This window comes from Crinia signifera, chromosome 3 (assembly GCF_055691185.1).
Source record: "Crinia signifera chromosome 3, ASM5569118v1, whole genome shotgun sequence".
NCBI lineage: Eukaryota > Metazoa > Chordata > Amphibia > Anura > Myobatrachidae > Crinia > Crinia signifera.
The window spans coordinates 331,361,038-331,378,851 of NC_139219.1; the positions used below are offsets into that span (position 1 = coordinate 331,361,038).

General features: G+C 43.4%; 1 protein-coding gene across 1 annotated transcript; it reads right to left on the minus strand.

The window, feature by feature from the left end:
* Window positions 1–13,843: 13,843 nt before the first annotated feature.
* Window positions 13,844–15,269, minus strand: LOC146062821 (olfactory receptor 10A7-like). Its single transcript, XM_083174831.1, has one exon. It carries the CDS (start codon window positions 15,219–15,221, stop codon window positions 14,289–14,291), a length of 933 nt encoding a protein of 310 aa, XP_083030957.1. The 5' UTR covers window positions 15,222–15,269; the 3' UTR covers window positions 13,844–14,288.
* Window positions 15,270–17,814: the final 2,545 nt, after the last annotated feature.

Sequence of the window (17,814 nt, forward strand, 5' to 3'; positions counted from 1 at the left end):
GTGCAGCACTCTGGGAAATGTAGTTTTCTGCTTCTTCTGCTATCACTGTGTGTGTGTATGTGTGTCTGTCTCTGTGTGTCTGTGTGTGTGTGTCTCTGTGTGTGTGTGTCTCTGTGTCTGTCTGTCTTTGTGTGTGTCTCTGTGTCTGTCTGTCTCTGTGTGTGTCTCTGTGTGTGTCTGTCTTTGTGTCTGTCTTTGTGTCTGTCTCTGTGTCTGTCTGTCTCTGTGTGTGTGTCTGTGACAGCGCTGCTTTCCCTGCACTCTGCACATCACTGGGGGTAAGGGGGCATCTCCTGAGCTATACAATACACTGGCACTGTTATATAATTGCACGGTCAGAGGTGCTGCATGCTCCCGTTACTAGTTCCTGCATTACTGGTCTGCAGAGACCACACTGAGTAATCCACCTGGATGGTCACATAGTGCCGCCTCTCGGGCACATACCACGCCTCGTCTGACCGCGTTCACCACATAATAATAATAATTTATTTATATAGCACTTTTCTCCTATGGCGCTGTATGGAGATCGTTAACGCGATGCAGAGGTCTAGATTTGCAGAACACCGTGAACACGGGCTCTGACCTATGCAATGCCGATATCTATGGAGTTGAGCGATAATCGTCTGGATGCGCATGTGCCACAGCTGCACTGCGCAAGCGTCAGGACACCTAAACAGTGCCGCTCACTGGGGGTTATTCAGCACACATCATTAGAGCATTCGCCAATCAAGCGATTTTGAATGACTGCACTTGCGCAAGGTGAAATAGCGACTGAAAATGCAAACGGATCAAAATGGCAATGTAGCAGCAGTTTGACTGACAGGTAGTTGGTGGCGTTTGGGGACGGAAAAGAGCCATTTTCTGGGTGTGGCTGAATAAATGCAGGCGTGTCCAGTGATTTCCTGGGAGCATCTGGGATGTCAGCGCCGGCCTCCATCAGCCTGTCTCAGTTGCAGATTAGAGGAAGTCTCATACATTTGCACAGACGCGGGTAGTTCTTGGTGTTCTGGGATTTGCGAATGTCCGGCGATTAGCGAACCATTCGCTTTCTGCGCCCGCTGCGAATTCTCCTATTAGCAATCAATGCTGAATAAGGCCCACTGAGAGTATTTCTTTTCAAAGTGGCTGACAGTCTGGGACCATTGGGGGGGGGGTAATGGGGAGTGGCTGCAAAAATGCAGATGCACCACAACCATTTTCGGAGCGTCTCTGCGCACTCCTGTGATCCTGTACTTGGCGCCAGCATCTCAGATCCCACAGTCATTCTTTGCAAACATATTACTAAGATGTGTGATCACAGAAGGACCTGCATTTGCTGTGGCACACTGTTCTTAGGGAAGAATGTACTAACCTCCCATGGTGCATCTCGACACTAAAGGTGCGTACACACTGGGTGATATGATGAGAGATATCGTCTGACTAAGGAGCATGTTGCTAATGAGGGCCTCTATACGGTACATTATTAAAGCTTCTACAAATAAAAAGAAGAGGTTCTGGCTATTATTTTCTAGGATACAATAGAAAAATGACAGAATCTCCGAGGGGGGTGCAATCCCCCCCTCGAACCACCGGCAGCTTCCCGGGCAGCAATAAAACATGCGATATATTGTATAAAGTGCTTTTGAATATAATGCAGTATATCGCATTTGATCCCAGCAAGGGCTGCAGATTCGACAAATCGTTAGTGCGGCCCTTGCGTTCGCCGGCTCCGATGCGCACGGGACTGCGCATCGGATCAGAATCGGGGAGGAAACACATATGATCTGACACTTCTCATCCGATTTCTCAGCCTGATCTGTCGAAGGGCCCAAATTGTATAAGTGTATGGGGGCCCTAAGCCTGGGAAAGGAGGAGGATTCATGTATGTGACTTTAATTCTAAAGCTTTAATTACACTAATTACGTATGTAGAGGAAACCAAAGGGCCCATTACTGCAAATGGATGTTCCCGGGACACCGAACGCCTTCCGGCATCTGAAGAAAGAAGAGCGTCCGGTTCATTCTCTCCGGTAGTGGTTTCTGTTATTGTCCGTATTTATCATTTTGTGCATCACAGATTGTCTCATTACATGGTGCCCCTACAAACTTCTGCGCCGTCCCTATGGGAAGCATAAAGGCACAGCTCATGCTACGAAAGAGGGTTTTGTTAGAGTACCCTTCCCCAGGATGACAAGTGTTCTTCTACCATGTATTGGGTTTTCCCGCCTGACTCGGACCCCAGAACGAAGCAAAACGTCATCATCCCGCTGTCTGATTCTCACGGGTTTGGGATTCTGTATAAATTCCTCGCAGTTTGGCGCCATCTTCACTCCAGGAGAGGGTGCAGGATGGAGCTCTGACTGTCTGTGGGTGGTGGTGTCGGGTGGGTCTGCTGACGTTCTCCAGGGTGCCCTGTCTGCTCTGCTCTGGTCCTGGGCAGGGCCGGATTATAATGGAGGCACAAGGGGTCAGTGCCCCTGGGCCCCCCACTAGCTAGGGGCCCCCTGTGGTTGGCATGTATTTTTTTTTTTTTTTAGCTAAAGGTTTTGTGCATGGGAGTGGGGTAGTGCTGCAGCTTCACCTATCTGCCAATGTGACAATGATTAATGGTGCTGAGCATCAGGAGCCAAGGCACACTGATTGCACAAGTGTGCAGTGCATTCCTGGGAGTTGTCTAAGTCCCATGACACTTTAAACCAGAGGGCAGAGGCTGAGAGGATTGTGCTGAGCTCTAATTGGTGGAGCTCAATGGAGAACAGCAGCAGCAGCTTAGTCATGGGAGGGTTTTTAATCAAAGGCAGCACTAGGACTGTGAGGTCTCCTACAGAGTAAGGTGCAGAGGGACAAACACAGGCCTTTCATATGGTATGTATTTATGTGTATGTGTGTGTGTGTGTATATATATGTGTATATATATATATATATATATATACTGTATATATATATAATATATATATATATATATATATATATATATATATATATATATATATATATATATATATATATATATATATATATATATATATATATATATATATATATATATATATATATATATATATAGAGAGAGAGAGAGAGAGGTAGACGGCCTGGCACTCCCTCAGCTGGGATTCAGTACCTGGGTGCCTTCTGGAACAAACAGGTAGTCTCGTAGGAAGGAACAGACAGCGGCACTCCAAGGGTTTTCAACAGCGTGTATTAAAGCAAACCAACGTTTCGGGGTATCATTCACATCTTTGTCAAGGTTTAAGTGCACTTAAACCTTGACAAAGTGGTGAATGATACCCCAAAACGTTGGTTTGCTTTAATACACGCTGTTGAAAACCCTTGGAGTGCCGCTGTCTGTTCCTTCCTACGAGACTATATATATATATATATATATATATATATATATATATATAACAATCCAATATGACTGGCACTCTGGTCTTAGCAGAAGTAAGCCTGGGAATCCTTGCTCCGGTGCCCTCAGACTAGAGGGAGTAGGTCCTCTGGAGATATACAGGAAACAAATAAACGGCACTCGGAGACTCAAATACAGGTGAAGAGGTGGAAGTTTTATTCCATGTGCCCAAAGGAAAACGTTTCGGAGCTCGGGGGCCCCGTCGCTGAACTGACGACGGAGCCCCCGAGCTCCGAAACGTTTTCCTTTGGGCACATGGAATAAAACTTCCACCTCTTCACCTGTATTTGAGTCTCCGAGTGCCGCTTATTTGTATCCTGTATATATATATATATATATATATATATATATATATGCAGTTACCCATTGACCAAGTTTATACTGCCTTTACTCTGTGTTTTGACAATGTAATATTCTCCCATGCAGTGTGCTGCCAGTAATGACAAGTACAAGGGGGCCCCCCTGGCTAAAGTACCCCGGGCCCCCCGAAGGCTTAATCTGGCACTGGTCCTGGGTGCAGCCTGTCTACACTATAATCATGTGCTGCCTGTCTGCTCTATCAGTCCTCTGCTGCTGTATATAAGTCCAGTAGTGCTGCCCTGCGCTTCCGTATACAAATCTAGTAGTGCTGCCCTGTGCTTCCGTATACAAGTTTAGTAGTGCTGCCATGTGCTGCTGTATGCAAGTCCAATAGTGCTGCCCTTTTTAAATCCAGTAGTGCTGCCCTATATAAGTCCAGTAGTGCTGCCCTATAAATGTCACGTAGTGCTGCCCTGTGCTGCCATATATTAGTCCAGCTGTGCTGTGCTGCCATATATTAGTCCAGTAGTGCCGCCCTGTACTGCTGTATATTAGTCAAGTAGTGCTGCCCTGTGCTGCTGTATATTAGTCCAGTGGTACTGCCCTGTTCTGCCGTATATATGTCCAGTAGTCCTGCCATGTGCTGCTGTATAGAAGTCCAGCAGTGCTGTTGTATAGAAGTCCAGCAGTGCTGCCCTTTATAAGTCCAGTAGTGCTGCCCTATGCTGCCGTATACAAGTCCAATAGTGCTGCCCTTTATAAGTCCAGCAGTGCTGCCCTGTGTTGCCGTATATAAGTCTAGTAGTGCAGCCATGTATAAGTCCAGTAGTACTGCCCTGTGCTGCCATATATTAGTCCTGTAGTGCTGCCCTGTTCTGCTGTATATTAGTCCAGTAGTGCTACCCTGTGCTGCTGTATAGAAGTCTAGTAGTGCTGCCCTGTGCAGCCATATATTAGTCCAGTAGTGCTGCCCTGTGCTGCTGTTTCGAAGTCCAGTACTGCTGTACTGTAGAGCCATATATAAGTCCAGTAGTTCTGCCCTGTGCTGCCATATATTAATCCAGTAGTGCTGCCCTGTACTGTTGTATATAAGTCCAGTAGTGCTACCCTGTGCTGCTGTATATAAGTCCAGTAGTGCTGCCCTGTGCTGCCTTATATAAGTCCAGTAGTGCTGCCATATGCTGCTGTATATACGTGCAGTAGTGCTGCCCTGTGCTGCCATATATAAGTCCAGTAGTGCTGCTATATAGAAGTCCAGAAGTGTTGTTGTATAGAAGTCCAGTAGTACTGCTGTATAGAAGTCCGGTACTTTTGCCCTGTGCAGCCATATATTAGTCCAGTAGTGCTGCCTTGTACTGCTGTATATTAGTCCAGTAGTGCTGTCCAGTGCAACCGTATAGAAGTCCAGTAGTGCTGCTGTATAGAAGTCCAGAAGTGCTGCTGTATATTAGTCCAGTAGTGCTGCCCTGTGCTGCCGTACATTAGTCCAGTAGTTCTGCCCTGTGCTGCCGTATAGAAGTCCAGAAATACTACTGTAAAGAAGTCCAGTAGTGCTGCCCTGTGCATCCATATATTAGTCCTGTATTGCTGCTGTATAGATGTCCAGAAGTGTTGCTCTATAGAATTCCAGTAGTGCTTTCCTCTTCAGCTGTATTTTAGTCCAGTAGTGCTGCCTTGTGCAGCCATATATTAGCCCAGTAGTGCTGCCTTGTGCAGCCATATATTAGTCCAGTAGTGCTGCCCTTTACTGCTTTCTAGAAGTCCAGTAGTGCTGCCCTGTGCAGCCATATATTAGTCCAGTAGTGCTGCCCTGTGCTCCTGTATATTAGTCCCTCCTGTATATTAGTCCAGTAGTGCTGCTGTATAGAAGTCCAGTAGTGCTGTCCTGTGCTGCTGTATAGAAGTCCAGTAGTGCTGCCCTGTGCAGCCATATATTAGTCCAGTAGCGCTGCCCTGTCCTTCTGTATATTAATCCAGTAGTGCTGTCCTGTGCAGCCGTATATACGTCCAGTAGTGCTGCCCTGTGCAGCCATATATTAGTCTAGTAGTGCTGCCCTGTGCTGCTGTATAGAAGTCAAGAAGTGCTGTTGTATAGAAGTCTAGTAGTGCTGCCCTGTGCTGCTGTTTCGAAGTCCAGAACTGCTGTTCTGTAGAGCCATATATAAGTCCAGTAGTGCTGCCCTGTGCTGCCATATATTAATCCAGTAGTGCTGCCCTGTGCTGTTGTATATAAGTCCAGTAGTGCTGCCCTGTGCTGCCGTATATAAGTCCAGTAGTGCTGCCCTGTGCTGCCGTATATAAGTCCAGTAGTGCTGCCATATGCTGCTGTATATACGTGCAGTAGTGCTGCCCTGTGCTGCCATATATAAGTCCAGTAGTGCTGCTATATAGAAGTCCAGAAGTGTTGTTTTATAGAAGTCCAGTAGTACTGCTGTATAGAAGTCCGGTACTTTTGCCCTGTGCAGCCATATATTAGTCCAGTAGTGCTGCCTTGTACTGCTGTATATTAGTCCAGTAGTGCTGTCCAGTGCAACCGTATAGAAGTCCAGTAGTGCTGCTGTATAGAAGTCCAGAAGTGCTGCTGTATATTAGTCCAGTATTGCTGCCCTATGCTGCCGTATAGAAGTCCAGAAATACTACTGTAAAGAAGTCCAGTAGTGCTGCCCTGTGCATCCATATATTAGTCCTGTATTGCTGCTGTATAGATGTCCAGAAGTGTTGCTCTATAGAATTCCAGTAGTGCTTCCCTCTTCAGCTGTATTTTAGTCCAGTAGTGCTGCCTTGTGCAGCCATATATTAGCCCAATAGTGGTTCCCTCTTCAGCTGTATTTTAGACCAGTAGTGCTGCCTTGTGCAGCCAATTATTAGCCCAATAGTGCTGCCTTGTGCAGCCATATATTAGTCCAGTAGTGCTGCCCTTTACTGCTTTATAGAAGTCCAGTAATGCTGCCCTGTGCAGCCATATATTAGTCCAGTAGTGCTGCCCTGTGCTCCTGTATATTAGTCCAGTAGTGCTGCTGTATAGAAGTCCAGTAGTGCTGTCCTGTGCTGCTGTATAGAAGTCCAGCAGTGCTGCCCTGTGCAGCCATATATTAGTCCAGTAGCACTGCCCTGTGCTCCTGTATATTAGTCCAGTAGTGCTGTCCTGTGCAGCCGTATATACGTCCAGTAGTGCTGCCCTGTGCAGCCATATATTAGTCTAGTAGTGCTGCCCTGTGCTGCTGTATAGAAGTCAAGAAGTGCTGTTGTATAGAAGTCTAGTAGTGCTGCCCTGTGCTGCTGTATATTAGTCCAGTAGTGCTGCCCTTTGTTGCTGTAAGAAGTCCAGTAGTGCTGCTATATAGAAGTCCAGTAGTGCTGCTGTATTTTAATGCAGTAGTGCTGCCTTATGCAGCCATATATTAGTCCAGAAGTGCTGCCCTGTGCAGCCATATATTAGTCCAGTAGTGATGCCCTGTGCTGCTATATATTATTCCAGTAATACTGTCCCGTGCAGCCGTATATTAGTCCAGTAGTGCTGCCCTGTACTGATGTATAGAGCTCCAGTAGTGCTGCCCTGTGCTGCTGTATAGAAGTCCAGTAGTGCTGCTGTATAGAAGTCCAGTAGTGCTGCCCTGTGCAGCCATATATTAGTCCAGTAGTGATGCCCTGTGCTGCTGTATATTAGTCCAGTAATGCTGTCCTATACAGCCGTATATTAGTCCAGTAGTGCTGCTGTATAAAAGTCCAGTAGTGCTGCCCTGTGCAGCCATATATTAGTCCAGTAGTGATGCCCTGTGCTGCTGTATATTAGTCCAGTAATGCTGTCCTATACAGCCGTATATTAGTCCAGTAGTGCTGCGTATTGATAGAGAAATGTAGGACACAATATAAAGATCAGGAACCACTTCCTACTACTAGTGCTGAAGCTGCGGCCACCAGTCATGACATTAACAATGCAAGTCCATCACCATCGTCTGCTAAGGCCAATGCCCAATGTCAGAGGGCCTGAAAAAACAAACAAATAAAAAATGTAACGATAATTATTAAAAGAGTAGTCAGTTAACGATAAACTTAAAATTGGCAATATACCATTTATGACACAAAGTGGTAAGAAAAGGCTAAAGCCTCCCCTCTATGTTCAGGACTGGTGGTTAAGCTTCTCATGCAGATGGAAGCCCTCTTCACTATTGAAAAATTTAAATAAAACTGGTTAAAGCACAGATATCACAAATCTCCAAGGAAAGTCCAAGTGTGTCCATGGTTGCGATGTGTAGGCCTGACCTTCCCGTCACTGTGGAAAAGAAGGCTCCTTCCACTATTTGCACGCCCTCTGCCAGTGCTGGAAGGAGCACGGCCAGTCCAGTTGCTAACATTGAGATTGAAGACAACTGTCTCACCACATGTAGGGGGAAATTTACTAAAGGAAATTTGTAAAATAATAGGTGTATTTGTATCCAGAAATACACTTATTTTTGACATTTACTATATCGAAAATACGGCAATTCGTATTCGTATTGATAGCACATCAATACGAATACGAATTGCTGTATTTTTGGCATAGTAAATGTCAAAAATGAGTGTATTTCTGGATACAAATACACCTATTATTTTACAAATTTCCTTTAGTAAATTTCCCCCGTAGTCTTTGTAAAAGGGTAATAAGTATGGGTAAGGATGCTTACCACCTGGGAACATCCTCCCTTATATGTCACTTCATCAGAAGTCATTGTCAAGTTGGCTAAGAACATAAGCAGTCCAGTGACACCTAAAATCACTTTTTCCTGTTGTATCAAGTGCCAACATTCACCACCACCAAATTCCCTCCTCGTCAATTACCTCCTCCATCAGGATCAGAAGAAATCCTGCAGGCCATGTTATTGGTATGACTCACTCCTCTCCTATCGGGGTTCCGCTGGAGGATCCTTAAGTGCTACGCCAATTGCTGCTGTGTCTGTCAACTGATTGTCCAACAGTCCTTTGCGAGGAAGATGAAGTATGACAGCAGTCATCCTGTTGCAAAGTGGATTACTGAGGCCATAACAACTATGCTGTGTTAGAGGTGCGCCCAGTATCCACCATCAGTGCAGTGGGATTTAGACAGTTGATGGATGTACTATGTCCCCGGTACCAAATCTAGAATCCACTTCATTAGGCAAGTGATTCCCAGACTGTACAGAGACACGAAATAAAGGGTTCTCAAAAATGGCATTGTACCCACTGTCCACTTAACCACGGACATATGAACAAGTAGAACAGGGCAAGCTAAGGACTACATGACTGACAGTCCGCTGGGTAGATATATTGCCTTATGCAGCAACAGCAGTGGCACCAGTAGCAGCAAACTCATTACTAGCCAGGCTACACTGTATATCACCGGATTCCGTAAGTGGCACACTGCTGACAACCTCTTTGAGAAACTGCAGGACATCATCACACAATTGTTTACCCCACTTAGACTCTCCTGGGGATTGGTGATATAGCTGACAATGCCACCAATATTGTGAGATAATTACATCTGGGCAAATTGCTAACACAATTACTGTTATTTGGTGGGGCAGGATTTTTTGACAAATGACCGGTGTGCAGGAGATGCTTTCAGTGGCCTAAAAAATTTCAGGCCACTTTCGACATTCTGCAACAGCATGTTGAAGACAGGAGCACCAGCAAACCTTCTTGATCCCAGCCTGCCATCACCTGAAGCAAGAGGTAGGTGGAAACGAGGTGGAATTCTACCCTCTATATGCTTCCAAAGATGGAGGACAAGCAAAGACCATTCAAGCCTACACAGCCACCTACGACATTGGTAAAGGACGGGGAATGCACATGATTCAAGACTGATTTTCATGTTGTGCATGGTTCTCCAACCCTTTGAACTTTCCACACATGAAGTTCAATCTATCTAGTAAAAACTAAAATCTGGTAATGTATGGGAGCAATTGACAGGCTTGCATTTGCTCCACAACACTGGAAAAAAAAAAGACCAGGGTCATTTAGACCCTGGGGTATGGGTAAAACCCAGACCCGGACAAGACCCTGGAATGCCAGACCTGATGTCAAACTCTGCATTCTGGAGATTGTAGTGTCTGACACCTGTCAAGAGGGAGAGGAGGAGTGGGAAGAATAAAGCCTCCCTGTATGATCCGGGCATGTAGCAAAAACTGCAACAGTCCGACAAAGCCACAACTGTGGATTACATCATTTGGCAGTGCGGGACTTGAAGTCGCAGAGCCATGCAAGTGGTGCGTCTGGTTCTCCAATGGGCTGAGTTTCATACTCTAGCCTTCTCAGCAATCTATATTCCCAGGGTGGACAACTGGAAGACAGACTACCTCATTCCCCTACATCTCCATATGGGAGAATGGTTTCTTCACCCGAAGGTGTTCTCCCAGATTGTTCACAATTGGGGAATGCCACAAATAGATATGATGGCCTCCAGGAAGAACCATAAGATTCTACAGTATTGTTCATGGGGTGCAAGATCTGGCAGCGGTGACAACAGATACCTTATCAATCCCTTGTGAATATGGTCTAATTTATATGTTCCCTCCGTTTCCTAGGCTACCATGGGTTCTCAAATGGATCAAATGGAAAGCTGCGTCAGTTATCCTGGTGGCCCCGGATTGGCCCCATCGAGTCTGGTGTGCTGATCGCCAGGGCCTCCTGGTAGAACATCCTTGGCGGGTTCCTCTGCGAGAAGACCTTTTCCAGCAGGGACCATTCATCTACCCCAATTTACCGCATCTATGTTTGATGGCGTGGATATTATATCCATGCTGTTAAGTAGGTGCAGTATACCAAAATCAGTCATTCCAGCTATGCTCAAAGCAAGGAAGGAGGTCACATCCAGGCATTTACCATTTTCTACAAACTGCTTTTTCAGTATGTCTCAGTTTGGGTTCTCTAAAGGTCTAGGTTTCGGCTTTGTCAATCTTTCTTCACCGCAGACTGGCATTGATTTCTGAGGTTCAGATTTTTCTAAAATGTGTTCTCTATCTGCAACCTCTTGTTAGAGCTCTGATGGAGCCTTGGAATTTGTTCTCGACTATCTCAAATCAGATTATTTTGAATCTTTAGGGACTATTGTTTTGGCTCTCATGACTTGAAAGACGATGATGTTGTTGGCATTAGCCTCTGCTAGACGTGACTCTGATCTTAGCACACTTTCATGTCGTTCTCCTTATCTAGTTTTCCATTCATATAGGGCGGACTTGAGGACCCAATTGGAGTTTCTTCCTAAGGTGGTATCTGCAGACCATCTCAACCAGCCAATTGTGGTCCCCAAGTTATCGGGTGACTCAGCTGCTTTGGATGTTGTTCGTGCCCTGCACGTTTTTTTTTTATATATGTATTTTTTTTTATTAAAGCACTGCATGATGTACAATAAAATATACAGTATAAGTGATATTTGCATGGTGGTGACATTTCCAACAAGAAAGATTAACAGAGTGGTTGTATATAGAGACCAGTACATATCAAGTTTATGTACATCCATAAACTGTGCTTGTGAATAGATTATAACAGGAATGTTACAAAAACATAGAGCATCAAAAAGAAAACAAATAGAAAACAAATGTAAAATAAATATATGTACTCTCGCTCTCAACTCAAGACTCCAACCCCCACACCCCGACCCACAGCCCAGACATATAGAGGGTCAATATATGGTCAGATCTAATGTTATGGGAGGGTCATTATTTACAAGACGAAATAGATACCAGGATGTATTTCGTAGACTTTGATTTGTTGTTTCATATCCACCGATAGAGTGGCGACATAACTCTCCAAAATTGGAAAGAAGTTGTCAATTTTTGAATCTTTCTTTAAGCTGACTTTGACCCAGTCCATTCGAAACAAATGGAAAAGTTGGAGGTAAGGGAGATATCCATTCATGGAGGATTGTTGTATGGCCCGCTGCACTTATAGATAATAGAAGACCCCTACCACCCCAATCTGGTGTGAATGGGATATGATTGACTAATGAAGACTCTGGATATTGTTTGACTTGTAGCCAAAATTGTCAGACTATCAGGCAGGACCAAAAGCTGTGGTAATCTGCATAGGGTTCCCCACACCTGTAACATGCGTGGGAGGTGGAGCGACCCATCAGGAAGCTCCGATGGGGAAATAAATATGCTCTGTGGAAATTATTTATAAACATTTCCTTGTGCGCCCTGCATGTTTATGCTGATGGAACAGTAACCGACAGTCAGACACGCTCTTTGTCCTATATGATGCCTCCAAGAGAGGTTTGCCGCTGGATCTGTCTTACTATCAAACAGGCTTATACACATTTTTCTAAAATTCTGCCAACCAATGTTTCAGCACATTCCACTCATTCCGTGAGTCCATCTTTGGTGGTTGCTTGTGGTCCATTTCACAGTTGTGTAGGGCTGCTACTTGGTGAGGCCCTCACACCTTTATCCGTCTCTATAGGGTTGACATCTTTGCATCCTCAGCATCTGACTTTGGACGAGCAGTTATACAGGATTCCCAGCACCCTCCCTCCCTCCCGTGAGGGTAGCTTTGGGACATCCACAGCATAGTGACTTCAGTGTCCCCTATAGGATGATGGAGAAAACAAGAATTTGGTACTCACCAATAATTCCCTTTCTCTCAATCCATATGTAACACTGAATGCCATCTTAGCACTGCTCATTTCTGTGTGGGTGTTGTGGTACTGTGTTGCTTGTTTGTTGTTTAACATTACTGTTGTGTTTATTATCTGTTTCTCTCTCTTTCTCTCTCTGAGGAGATTCCCTGATTTATTTTCTTTTCTCCTCTTGGGCACAGTTTACTAAGACTGGAGGATAGAGGGGAAGGAGCCATACTACACTTATAAAGTGCCAACTCCTCATGACACCACTCTATCCCCAAAGTAGTGACTTCAGTGTCCCCTATGGATAAGGAGAAAAGGAATTATCGTGAGTACCAAATTCCTCTTACTTCTAAAGCAGGTGGGACAAGTCTATTTCACACTAATGTGGATTTATTTTTTCTAGAAATTCACGTATACTAAATGCAATTTATTATATATATATATATATATTTTCTATTTATTCTCCCAACTGTCTGTTAATTTCCTACTTTTGTTACAATTTGTTGCTGCACAATTTATAGTTTACAGAACTATTCAAAAGCTGAGCAGTCTGGGAATAATTCAGCGATGCACACAAGTCCGTTTTGTGGATGGACCTTGTCACCATAAAATGTGTCTCCACAAGTGGCAGAATGTGTGCTACTGGGTGGCAAATTGGGTCTTGACTGAAGCTAATGAGGTCAATGTGTGATGCAGTTATTTACAAGTTCCTGGTCAGTCTGATGTAATAGAGGCAATCATATACAGGGCAAACCAGGTTTTAAATAGTTGCTGTCTTTAAAATGCCAGTCAGGCTCTCCTGGAACTCACCGGCGACTGCAAGTTTTCTGAGGACACATTAATGGTCATTTAGGCAGAACTGTGGACTGTTTAGAGTCTTTCTGCAAAGATCTGTTTGGTGAAAGAATAGATCAAAGGAATGACCCGAAGAGAAGAACAACGGCTTTTTGGGGCACACTTTGTCAATAATGGATACATTCATTAATTTAAAAGATAACTTTTAATTATGATACTAAGCTAAAAAATAAGTGTGTAAATGTAACGACATAACATACAACATTAAACATATAAATTAATCAGTAAATATCGTTTATGATAATACTGCAGTCACAATTATTATAATAATGAACACATAATAGTTTTGGAGTCGAATGGTATAAGACTCTCTCGAATGAATTTGAATACAGCTCAATTAGCAACAATTGCTGTTAAAAAAAACAAAAAACGAATTACTGTCAAAAAAGAGTCAGAAAAGGAGACGCATTACACAAATTATCCTTAACGGTTCTTAATACAGAAAATAAATACTATGATATCATTTAATAAAGATTTAAGGCAGTTGTCTCCACTGTGATCTAATGACCTTAATAGGGTGGTATTTATGTTGGTTACAAACAAATTAATAATCCAATCTATCACTTACCAGTCACAGAACCTTGCATTCTGGTGGAATTGCTGCAATAAAGAATACAGTATCTATCCTTATGTATCAATGCCTATTTCCCTATAAGCTTGCGAGCAGGGCCCTCCTACATTTTGACTGTCTGTAAATACCCTGTTTTGTTGTATCACTGTCTCCTTTGTAAAGCGCAACAGAATGTGCTGCGCTATATAAGAAACTGTTCATAAATAAATAAATTACTTTTCATTAGCTAGTGCCAGTCCATACCCACTTTGTATAAGATCTGCTTGGTGGTTTTAGATGGATCTCTGGCACAAGGTAGTTTTTCTGCATATTTTAAACTAGTAATGATTTTCACAAACGAATGGTTGAGTTTGGGGATGATGGATTGATGTGGCCAAGTGTGAACAAAGTGATCCTTATTTCCTTCTGAGAACACAATACCACCATACCTGCGTGCGACTGTAAATTGGGTCCTCTGGGTATGAGCCACATGTCATAGCTATTATGTTGTTACATTCTAAAAGTCATTAACATACAATACAATGGACAATGGAATTATTCTAACCACAGAAAATTATGCAAACCAGCTTGGAAGCAGCAATTCATTTTAACATATACATTTTATTTCAATATGACCGTAGACCTTCCCAGTAATTTAAGAGCTCTTTGAACATCTTTATTTCTCAGGCTGTAGATAAGAGGGTTTAGCATCGGGGTAACAATCGTATAGAAAACCGACACTATTTTGTCAGTAAATTCTGTAGATGTATACCGCGGTCTCAGGTACATGTACATGGCTGTGCCATAGAAGATGATCACAACAATGAGGTGCGAAACGCACGTGGAGAAGGCTTTGTATCCCCCGGAGGGGATTCTCACTACCACAAGGAAAATTTGTGTGTAAGAAAAAAGAATGAGAGACAACGGAATAAGAAGCAACGTGCAGCTACCGATCAACATCACTATGTTGTTCACGTATAGATCACTGCAGGAGAGTTGTAATAAAGATGGGCCTTCACAGAAGAAGTGGTCGATAGTGATCTGTCCACAGTACTTTAACGTAGCGGTGAAGAATACATCTACTGAGGATACAACGGAGCCAGTCATCCAAGACATACTGATCATCCTGATACAGGACGCGGTGTCCATAATCACATTGTAACGTAAAGGGTTACAGATAGCAACAAACCGGTCATAGGCCATGAAAGCCAGAAGGATGCACTCGGTTTCACCCAAGAACAGGTAAAAATAAAACTGGAGGAAGCAGCCGGCAAATGTAATACTTTTGGAAGAGATAGCGATGTTCACCAACATCTTGGGTACAATGATTGATGTGTAGCAGATGTCCAGGAAGGACAGATTGCTGAGGAATAAATACATTGGGGTGTGCAGGCGGTTGTCCACTCGCACAGTCGTGATGAGCAGGATATTCCCAGCCAGAGTGGACATATATATGATCAAGAACAACAGGAACAAGGGGGTTTGCATGTATGGATTGTCTGAGAGCCCCAGAAGAATGAACTCTTTGACTCTGCTCTGGTTCCTAAATGCCATGTTGGCAATCCCTTACTTATAGAGCATGACCTCACCCCACGAACATATAGTGTGTAAATATAAAGAGTGATTGGTGTAAGAAATAAATACTGTATGGCCTGAATCTATGGCACACAGCTCAGTTAGATGAAAATATACTGTAGATAACTGAATGCAGATCTTGGTAGATCACTTTCAAATTGATATTGATAAGTTTAGGCAATCCAATGTACGCCAAAGGGATTTAATAGGAAAACTTGGCAAGAAATAACTCCTGGAAAATAATATGTACAGCGTAGAAATGAACATTAATATACTGAAATATTTAAATCTACATTTTTCAATGTGATGAACATTCTCTTTGAATGAGCTACGAAGAAAAGAATGGACTTGGTAGACGAGGTGACCTGTATTTTCCTGCTGATGTATATAATAGGGTTGTGGAAACAGAACATTACTGTGGTAATTTTTTATTTAATTGCTAACATAATTTAAAAAAAAACACTAATAATGAATTTATTGATTAACCAGTAGGATATGGAGACTGTGTCGGTAGAGTAGCTTTTACCATGACAACCATTGGCAGACAGTTAAAATACTAACACATTCAAAATGCCGGCAATCATTATGCCAACACCACCCAAATGCTGACATTTAAAATGTTGACATGTCAAAAAGTCGACATTAGTTTTTCGTGTTTTTTTTATCTTTGAAATTGATTTGTTGTTACTTCATGATCCAAGTGGGCATAGAGTTAGATTGTAATGTTGGCGAGCCGTGCGAGGGTGTGGTACAGCTATATGGCATCCATGTTGGACTTTGTTGGCATAGACACAAAAATTACAGGTACTTGTGTACAATCACGGCTCCCACGATGTCCATCGCATAGCAAAAAATCGCATCGCATCGCATGCGATTTTTAACAGAAATGCATCCAAATGCATTGAAATTAGTATCAAACATGTTCAATGGCCCCCAAATGTCATTTTTGAGGCTGTACCACCCCCACTATCAACGCAAACTCGAAGTGTGGTATACGCGTCCCCTCGCGGGCTTCACAGGTGTCCGCGTCCCTTCGCGGGGCTCGCTGCGCTTGCCACGCTTCGGGCTCGGTGGCTCGCTGCGCTCGCCACACTTTCTATTCTCAACTCCACGCCGACATGGATAGTGGGGGTATGAAAAGGTCGTAGGACGCGTACCGCCGCCCCTCGCGGGCTTGCTGAGCTCGTCTCGCTTCGGGTTCGCGTTGTTAGTGGGGGGTGGTACAGCCTCAAAAATGACATTTGGGGGCCATTGAACATGTTTGATAATAATTTCAATGCATTTGGATGCATTTCTGTTAAAAAACGCATGCGATTGCATGCGATCAAATCGCAGGCGATGCAATCGCCTGCGATTTTGTAAAAAATATATAATTTTAAAACGGCAAAAATCGCATCCAATCGCATGCCACTACATTTGGCATGCGATGGTATGCGATGGGAGCCGTGAAAGTACACAAGTACCAAATTACTTTTTGACATGTCAACATTTTAAATGATTGTCGGTATTTTGACCAACTGTGTTTTGTCGGGAAATCATACTGAACCCTTTACACGGCCTACGACATCTGGAAATTCTACTATAACTCCATGTTCATCTCATACGATATCTCTACAGCAGGGATGGGGGACATTCGGTCCTCCAGCTGTTCTTGAACTACAAATTCCACCATGACTTGCTGCAGTTTTGATATTGGGCCATGCTAATGCTGTTGCAGGGCATGCTGGGATGTGTAGTTTAACAACAGCTGAAGGGTCAAAGGTTTCTCATTCCTGCTCTACACTGACCTGACAGTGTTGTTCGTTTTTCTATACTCCTTTATAATGTTATAAAAGGTATGTTATTATGCAGAGCATTATGTAAGGAAACCTTTCTAATCTTATTAATACAGTATGCAAAGTTTGCCATGAATCAAAGAAGAAACATCTAACCAGTCTTAAGGTGCAAACACATGGTGCGATTTTGACTGTGAACTAACTCTTCTACCAATTTTGACTATATAGTCAAATTTGAAAAGTACATATCTCACCGTGTGTATGCATATTTAGATCTTATTACCCAATATATATTATCAGTAAATGCTAACATGCAAAAATTAAATAAAATAAGAGATATAGGGCCTTATTAAAGTTTACTCTTTCTGACAAAATCCTTCTTATGCTGTGTACACACGGGGGCGATAGGGGCTGAAATCGCTGGAAATATGGTCGCGCCCCTGTTTTCATCCCCGTTCTACTCGCTGGTCGCAGGAGGACCAGCTGATTACCTCTGCGGCACCGCCGGAAGAGGTTCCATTTCATCAGCGACCATCTATATTTTACATCTGCCACCCTGCAGTGCACATGGCTTTGTCCATCGAAGAAGGATTTTGTCAGAAAGAGTGAACTAGAATAAGGCCCATTGTGACTTTTCATTGCCAATTATTGTAGGTTTTGGCACCAAAATGTATTAAGGCAAATATATTATATGCAAGCATTTAGTATTTTATTTTTGCCATAATGACCTTTGGGAGCAGACTTTCCCTGCTGTGCACTTGACAATGTTGCCGTTTTACATTTTCGGGTCAAAAACA